The sequence below is a fragment of the Amblyomma mixtum genome, chromosome 5 (genome assembly GCF_055824585.1).
Source record: "Amblyomma mixtum isolate Tamu chromosome 5, ASM5582458v1, whole genome shotgun sequence".
NCBI lineage: Eukaryota > Metazoa > Arthropoda > Arachnida > Ixodida > Ixodidae > Amblyomma > Amblyomma mixtum.
The window spans coordinates 71,460,120-71,469,458 of NC_143016.1; the positions used below are offsets into that span (position 1 = coordinate 71,460,120).

At 47.2% G+C, this 9,339-nt stretch overlaps 1 protein-coding gene across 2 annotated transcripts in view; it reads right to left on the bottom strand.

The window, feature by feature from the left end:
• Positions 1-9,339, bottom strand: part of LOC149342617 (uncharacterized) — a 29,553-nt gene that overhangs the window by 5,597 nt on the left and 14,617 nt on the right. For both annotated transcript variants that reach the window (XM_089544992.1, XM_089544991.1), the window contains exons 2-3: positions 1,669-1,714; positions 480-717 (exon numbers count right to left, since the gene is read on the bottom strand). In XM_089544992.1, the coding sequence (XP_089401118.1) occupies positions 480-717; positions 1,669-1,706 (276 nt within the window). In that variant the 5' untranslated portion in view covers positions 1,707-1,714. The remainder of the gene's footprint in view (positions 1-479; positions 718-1,668; positions 1,715-9,339) is intronic.

The following is a 9,339-nucleotide window of genomic DNA, read 5'->3' on the forward strand; positions in this document are numbered from 1 at the left end:
AAATTACTGCTGAGGAAAGCGCAATCTCAAGTTCAAATGGGTGCTGGCTGTCATCACCTGGGCTCTCTTGGTGACGCCTTTCTGAATATCTGAGTAGGCGCTTTTCACATCGAATAACGAAAATATTCGAGTTAGCTGTGTTCAACTCATGGAAGGCGTTATAGGTGCTCATTCGCACGGAACATTGCCTTTTCAGTCTTATTGGATATACAGCCGGGTGGTGTACATCGAGCGCTGCTTTACAACATGTATACTTTAACAATGTCGAAACCAACTTCAGAACCACCCTCATTCTAGCCGTGCTTTTAGCTAAGCTAAGAAAATCAAACGACTGAACAGCGGTGCACGTCGTGCCCTGTTGTAACGCCCTAACTGCTGATTGATAAGGAAATTTTCAGTCTTCACGGTTACTATACTTGTGTGGTTCCGACCACTGCGTCTATCTGACACTTGACATTGCGAGTTCATTGCTCCCGTACCTGAGGCCGCGAAGAGCTCGACTGGGATGAGGAGCGCACCGAACACTGCACGCTAAGGAGTGCACCGGCCGAGGTGGTGGCTGCCCGAGCACGTGTTGTGCCGTGCAGTGTTTCGACCGGTGCGCCCCGCACGTCAGCCATCGCCTGGTGAACACGGCGTCTGCGGGCACCGAGAATGGACCACGGCTGGTATTCTCTGATGTCCAGGCAGTATTGATGGCGGCAGCAATCCCTGCAGCTGGTACAAAGGAAATGAGCTTATGTACATACGATGTCCCGCTGAGAGAGTGGGGCAGCCAACGCTCGACTGACGGCCAGCTAGCCACAAGCATGAACTTAATATCTTGGAGGGGGCTGGTCTGGTTATCGCAAACTTAAAAGCAGGCCAAAAATATGAGGTGGAGAAGCAAACACAGAAACGCTAGTACAAGCGCTCACCATCGGCTAGTTTTATAGGTTTTCCATCATTCCTTAAAATTGTTTCCCTTCAATGTTTCAAAACAAAGTAACGTCAACAAATCGAGGATTACTAGAGTACTTTCTATTAACTCTTATGCGGAGTTCGGCCCAGCTTATGTCTCTGAATACTTCATGTAAACACTCGGTAAATAGTGTTGGAGAGCTCGTATCTCTAAGCCGGGCGCCCATCCTTAATGGGATTTTATTGCTTTCTCTAAGGAGGACTATTTTGGCCGTGTAGTCACTATAGATAATTTCCAGCCACTTTACATATGCCTTTTATAGATTCGTTCTGTAATGCCTGCACAGCTGTAGTGGTTTTGGCTAAGTCAGATGGTTTCTAGAAGTCGACGTAGGCTATACATAGACGCTATTTAAACGACGCAGCTTTGTGGGCATGGTTTTTCAAGAAGCTTTTAAAGAGAAAATTCCCGAATCAAGGAAGGCTAAACATAAATCAGACCATTCTTGCGCGATGGAGTTCGTGATGTCTTTTTTTAGGTCTTTTTATCGAATACCTTCCTACCAAGACTTTTTTCTTACAGGACTTTCTGCTGACAATGTTAGCAATGCCGCAACTTAAGTTTTTTTTAGTTGAAAACAATGATGAAACAAATGCTTGAACTTATTTAGCGAAACCACCACGTGCGGTATAAATTTGAGGATACAGTTTTCTCCATTGCAGCTGAGATAGTTTAAAAGAAAGACATACAGCGGCATTGCAACTCACCAGGTTTCACGCTTCGGGGTGACCTCTGCAACTTTCATGGCCTTATCTGCAGGCAGAAAGAAACAACCACATTTAGCCAGTACAAATGTGGATATAGATAATGTCAAAGGAATCTAGAGTGGGAAGCACAGGACATTCGTGGGCGAAATTCCAGTTCTCTGATCTCAATTAACTAATTTGTTTTACAACAGCACTATAATTTCCACTTACGTTAGACAGCACATTATAATTATTACAAAGTGCCTAAACTAACACAGCGCAGATACTTGATATGAAGGATAGTAGTCATTGACTCCACGCCCACGCTCGTAGTTGGTTTTAGGACCATGAAACTGTAGAGTCGTTTTAACTATGGTAGCCATAAGACTAATGATTCTGTGCTTCAACCGGGATTAAAGCAGCAATGAAAAATGAATGGAGCAGCAATAAAGACTTTTCAGAATAAGATACCAAATGCAGATTTAGTATGTTACGAAATGTGGCACAAAGAGTGGAAAGCAGTTGATAACATCCTGCAAGCTTATTGAGGATCATACTCCTTTTTTGCGGAGAGATTTTTTTGTAAGAACTTCAAAAAGATGTGGGCCATCTCGACAGCGCAGTTATTCGACACTCAGATGGGCTTTTTTAATCGACGCAATTGCGTGGCTCTTTGATAACGCCGCTAACGGTGACTCTCCCTCACACTGTTGAAAGCTATGGGAGCGCTCTTAAGTTGACCGCTAATTTCGAAAGGCCTATGTTCCGTTTCTGTATATTTACAAATTTTGCGTAACCTGTACAAAGTGAATTGCGCGTGGAAGGCTTAGACGTTGGCCGCGTCAGTAAAGCTCTCTAAACCCTGTATACGCTCCATTTAAACTATTGATGGAAAAAAGAAGCTAAAGCATATACTCTGTAAAGTGGCTTAAAGCTATTAGATTAGCGTTATATTAAACTATGAAGAAATCGGTTTGGTTTCGCGGGGTTTAAAGTCCCAAGGTGAGTCAGGTTATGAGGAACGCTGTAGTGAACTGCTCCGAAAATTTCGACCACCTGAGGTTCTTTACCTCAATGAGAGGCCTCCCTCCGCTCCTGGAAGAGATACCTCACATTAAACACTCAATATATGCCGACGACATTACCCTGTGGACCAACTCCGGCTCTGACGGGGAAATCCAAAACTCCCTCCAAACAGCGATCGATAAAGTACACTCCTTTGTACAGGCGAACGGGCTCACATGCTCCTCCACGAAGTCAGAATTACTAGTCATCAGGGACAGACGAGTTCGCTTGCCAGTCCCCGACCCGCAAGAACCTATTGTGCTTGAAGTCGACACACATCCCATACCTCCGGTCCGCACCATCCGCGTTCTGGGTATGTTAATACAGAACAACACGCAAAACTCGGAGGCCATTCAGCGCCTCCGCACCACAGCCAATCAGATCAACGGCCTTATCCGCCGCATCAGCACCCGCCGCAGAGGTATGAAGGAGGATGACCTCTGTCGGCTCACGCAAGCTTTCCTCATTAGCAGGATAGTCTACTCCTACCCCTACTATCACCTCCGCCGGAAGGACGAGGAAGCTGTGAACAGCATTATACGTTCAGCGTACAAAGCGGCACTGGGGCTACCTCAGTACGCCAGCACACAGCACCTCCTCCAACTCGGCATCTACAACACGCTCACACAACTCATAGAGGCACACAAGACCGCCCAAATCCACCGCCTCTCCCGCACTAAACACGGGTGGCTCATACTTGACCGTCTCAACATCAACCCCATAGGCGACGTCCACCCCACGACGCCCATTCCGATAGGGGTCTATAGCCGCCTAGTTATAAAACCAATCCCCAAAAACATGCTACCTGGCCGCCATGATACGCGCCGTCAGCTGAAAGCCCAAGCACTAGATGCCACATACCTTGCCGACGAACACGCAATATACGTAGATGCTGCACGGCAAAGTGCAAACACATACGTGGCTTGTGCAACCACGCCACAATCTACTCTCGTAACCGCCGCCACAGTAGTAGCTCACTCTCCGACAGCGGCAGAAGAAACCGCCATCGCGCTGGCCATCGCTGACCCACGTACACGCACAGTCCTAAGCGACTCCAAAAGAGCGATACAAAATTACTCGGCAGGTTTTATCTGCCACCCCGCTGCACACATCCTTCGCGGCTGCACTCTCGACCATAAGATCAACCTGGTCTGGGTACCCGCCCACGAGGGAAACTCTGGAAACGAAGGGGTCGACCGACTAGCCCGAGGACTAACCAACCGGGCGGCCGGCCCCACGGACCCAGACGCTCTTGCCGAGGCTCCCCAGACCTTTGCCGAAATTACCAACCTCTACAGAGAGATGAGACGCCAGTTCCCGCCTCCACACCCCGACTTGAATCGAGCGCAAGCCAGCTTGCTCCGCAGGTTGCAGACGCACTCCATCCTTAGCCATTCTAGACTTTCACTCATCACAGACGGGGAATATGACCCCCTCTGCCAAAATTGTTACCAGGGAGAAATCGCCACCCAGGCACACATCCTCTGGGGTTGCGCGGGAAATCCGCCCCCTCGAACCTTACTGCCAGCTCCCTCCGAAGAAGGATGGAACCAACTCCTCAAAAGGCCAGACAAGAACATCCAACTGGCACTCATTTCGTGGGCCCAGGAAGTCGCCCCCACCTGGGGGCCACACCAAGCCCACCTACCCTAAATCCCTCCAATCTATGGCAATAAAGTTGTTTCTCTCTCTCTTTCCCTTGAGCTGGTGGCAATTTACGATAACTACATCGTCGAACCGGTTACGTTTAGCGATCACTGTTGTGTCATATTCACCGTGGGAAGGGACGTGGCACCTCAAGCGAAATTCAGCTGCGACTTGTGGAAGCTCAATGCAAAATTACTAAAGAACGATACGTTTCTTTTAGAAACAAAGAACGTGTTAGAAGAAGTTCGGTTGAATTATGGAAAAAGTTGGGCAGAAAAGGGGGAGGAATTCAAAGTTGATGTCAAAATGAGGGCTATTGAAAGGTCCGTAGAAATCAAGCACGCTGAAAAAGCGGAACAGAAGAACCTAAAACACATGTTGAAAGAATTAATTATAGAGAAAAAGAGAGCTCCGGGACTATACACTGACCATATCAGCGAAGTTAAAGTAAAACTTGAGGTTATCGGTGTGACATTGTTTCAGGGAGCTGCAATTCGTGCACGAACAGATCGCTTGCTGGCAGATGATATACCCAGTAGGCGGAATTTGACGACAGATAAAACATACGCTAGAAGAAAAGATATCGTAGAAATTGAAAACAAATGCATTCTGACAGACAATCTCAAGGCGATAAGGGAGGCTTTCAGTGAGCATTACCGTGATTTGTTCGGTTCCAAATCGGCGGATGTACAGGCATTTCAGGATGAATTTTTAAGTCTATTACCCCGACTGACCAGTGAAGACACTGGCATCCTGTCTGCCGACTTATCAACAGCGGAATTGGAATACGCTATTGATGAGCTTCATTTGGAGAAATCGCCAGGTCCTGGCGGGATAACAGCAGAATTTTATAAGGCGTTCAAACGTGAAACTGCTCTCATTTTACAACGCGTTCATGAATAGTCATTTAGAATTGGTATATTACCACCGTCGTTTTCATGTGCACATACAGTACTTATACCGAAAACTGACAATCCTGCTCAGCTTAAGCAAGTTACTGCTTATCGGCCGATAACGCTTACTAACGTTGATAATAAAATTTTTATGAAAGTATTAGCCAAACATTTACAATCAGTTATGGACATCTTGTTCGCCCCCACCAGACGTGTGAAATTCAAGGGCGGACCATCTTCACGAATGTCCATGTCACTCGGAGTATACTGGAATGCTGTGACGCTGAATTTAGGCGAGTCGCAATGTTGCAAATTGATTTAGTGAAGGCGTTTGACCGTGTATGTCATGACATTCTTTTTAAAATCCTCGAACATGTCTGTGTTCGAGAAGTTATTTTAAAAGGGGTTAAAATGGCCTATAGTAACGGTACCACGAATCTGGTTGTTAACCGAGAGCTCACAGACAGAATTGCCGTTAGAGCATCCGTGCGGCAAGGCTGTCCAATGTCACCGCTACTTTTCGCTCTGTACCTGGAGCCACTTTGCCGAAATGTAATAAATAACAGCTGTATTCGTGGTTTCGAACTGGAAGCATGTGAAATTAAAGTATAGGCTTATGCCGATGATGTGGCAGTTTTCTGTAGTGACCACAGCAGCATAGAACATGCGATGTCGGTTGTTCGTAGGTTTTGTGCGTTGTTAACCTGGACAAGTGTGCGGGCCTTTGGCATGGGAATTGGGCATCAGCGCCTTTCTTTCATGCAACTGTAAAATGGTCACATGTTCCTTCCAAATACCTAGGTGTACCTCTTGACAAGTATCAAGATAACGATGACTCTTGGACGGAGAAAATTCAAGAACTCTGCACGCGTGCACAGAAATGGTCGGGAAAGGAACTGTCTGCATTCACGCGCGCAAACATATGCAATGTATATCTGGTTTCAAAAGTGTGCTATTTGTTGCAGGTCCTTCATGCTCTCGACTTAGCATTCAAAAGTTTCATCGTCTCTTCGCAGTTTTTGTTTGGTAGTCCTTATGGGAGAGGACTAAACGTGATAATTTATTTCTGCGTTTGAGAAAAGGCGGTTTCTCCTTGCCACACTTGTACCTGAGGCAGGTGGTGTCAAGATTTCGGTTTCTTCGAAATCAACGCGACCCTTTCCTGCGGACGTTTATTCAAGTGAGGCTTTCTTCGGCTTTGCCAATATATGTTATTTCCAGTGTGGACGGGATGAGATACAGTGCAAGTAGGTTCTTGAAAGAAGTGGTCTTTGCTTTCCGGTTTCTTAATGCGCGCTTCAGTTTGGAATATCTTTCCAATGTCACGCGTAAGCAATTGTTAAAAGATTTGCTTGACTCTGTCTTCCCGGAGCCAATCTATCGATGTCTGTATAGTGGAGGCCAAGCAGGAAATGTTTTAAAAAGAGTACGAAAAATGGTAGTGCCAGAGGGTGTGAAGACGTTTTTGTTCAAGTTACACACTGGGACGATGCCGGTTAAAACATGAATGGAGGAGAAGGGATTGTTTCTATAATGGGGTGCTGACTGCTTGTTGTGTCACAAACCAGAGTCAATAGAACACGTCTTTATTGATTGCTGGGATGCGCTGCTCTTTTGGGACGTGCTCCAGCGTACAATAAAGAAAGACTTTCCCTTGACGCCGTATGGTATACGATCCCTGAATCTTGAGCCGGATCTTTATAAATATGATATAATTTTCCTGCTTGGCCTGCACAGTATTTGGCGAAGCAGGATGGCTGTACGACACTGATGAAGATGCGCGTTCTGTCCGTGATTACTTCAAAGAAAACATATTTAATCTACGTAAAGTGTACAAGGAGCTATGTTTTGGCGATGAAGTTATCGAGTTGATGGAAGAGTTGTGTTCCCTGAAACAGTTCTGATTTTCTCACGCGACTGAAACACATGTCCGCTTTTGATGTTTGAGAGTGCAGCGCAGAACATGTTTATGATCTGTTGTAATCTGTCAAAACAGGCAATAAAGACAAAAAAAGCAGGCACCGCGGAGTAGTAGCATGCTCGTCTCGCACTCCTGAGACCGGGGTTCGATTCCCGAACTCTACCAATTTCCTACTCGGTTTTATTTATTTATCTAGCCTGATTGGAAAGATTAATTAGGCTAATTGGGTAAATTAAGCAATTATCAAAACTCATTCCCACTTACTTGGAGCATCACTATACGATCCCTTTAATTGGTAGCATGGTTACTAGCCAAGCGCGCCGCAGCTCCGGTGGAGCGAAGGATGAACCTCCATCGATGAGACGAGTTGGGTCCCCAGCTCTCCTCTTGTCGTGACGTCGCGCGGTCATGTGGAAGCGCGCCGCAGCTCCACCGGAACGAAGGATGAACCTCCATCGATGGCAGAAAAGTGCAAGCAGTATTGCTTTCGCAATAAAAACAGATAAGCGGCCGAAGCCGCGCTTGCTTCACGAAGGCAAGCGCGCATTTATAGACGCTTTACAGCAGCATGGGCGCCGCCATATTTGGTAACATGACCATTGCGCCACGCTGCCAGGGCGTCCACACAAGGCCATCTCTCGTTCGGCTGTACGCCTTGGCCGTCGGCAAATTGGTTTTTGAGGAAAGGAAAGTTATCTGTCTCGCATATCGCGGTGGACACCCGAACCTCACCGCAACGGGAATTAAGATGGGAGTGAACCGAGGCACCGTATTCGCTATATGCGCCTTTGTTCATCCCAAACCATCGGGTTGGCATGGCGGAGTGATTAGCGTGCTCGTTTCGCACTCTGGAGAACTTTGTTCGATTCCCCAACTCGGCCAATTTCTCTTCGGTGTTATTTATGTGGTCTGGCTAGAAATTAGGCTAATCGCTTAACCGATATCATTCCAATGTCATCGATGCACTGCGCGCCAATGCTGCTAACGCCGGCTTCGAAGACCAGAAGTGGCGTACCTCCTAGTGGCGCCATCTGTCGTAGACCGAGCACAATGTTCGGCGCCGCCATCTTGATAAATATCTATGATAACCATCTATGATAACTAAAGAGGCAGTGCCCTACTTTTTGAAGCTAGTCAGGGTGTCTTAGAACGCGCAGATACCGACAGAAATTTAACGAAGAAGATGACACATGTGCAGTGTGTGGTTGATCTGTGGAAACAATTGAACACCTCATAATCAAATGTGATGGTATCCATCCGGATATCGATGCAGGCACAGTCACTCATGGTCATGTAAATAAATCTGCAGTGGAAGTTAGCAAAAAGCGATTGGAGGATTGGTGGCTGAAAAGCAGAGATGTGGCATAAGGTTAGAATTGTAGGAAACAGTAGGTAAAGATGATGGCGAATCTTAATGAGAATTGCCAACACAGTAAATAAAAAAAATATAAAGAAAGAAAAGCTGAGCATGGTGGCAATTGCACCACCCCATTTCAAAGGGGGCGCTTCTATCCATCCATCCATCTGGCGGAGCGCGGCTGAAGCAACGCTGTTCAATCTACCGACCGGGTGGTGGTGGTGAAAACTTTTAATTACTGAAATAGAGTTTGGGAGCCACAGAGTGGCCCCGCTACATGGTCGGCGTCCCTAGTCCGGGACACCGCATGACAATGCCCCGTCTCTAGCCCGTTTCACCAGAGCCCTTTGGGACTCAAGCGAGGAGCAGTTGAGAAGGGCAGTCTCCCATGCCTCTCTGGAAGGGGTAGGGGAAGGGGGGAGGTGGGGATTTTGAGTACATGCCCACACCATGTGGAAGATATCACAGGTCTCCCCACAGTGTGGGCATCGCCCATCCGTGTTAGGATTGTAATGCTTTAAGATTGCAGGACAGAGTAGAGTTCCTGCCTGCAGGCGCCTTAAAGTTCGCTCCTCCGTCTTACTCAGCCCCTTTGCAGGGGCCGAGAAAAGGCGGTGGATGTCGCTATAATGCGTTATAATTTCCTTGAATCGCAGCAGCGGCTGGTTAGTCTCCGAGCCAGAAGAGCTGGGATGAGGAGCCCGGTGAGTAAGCGCTCGGGCAGCCGCGTCAGCGGCCTCATTACCTCGTAAGCCCTGGTGGCCAGGAGCCCAAATGATTCTTTTGGGTGTTGGATCAGTGGCAGTCCG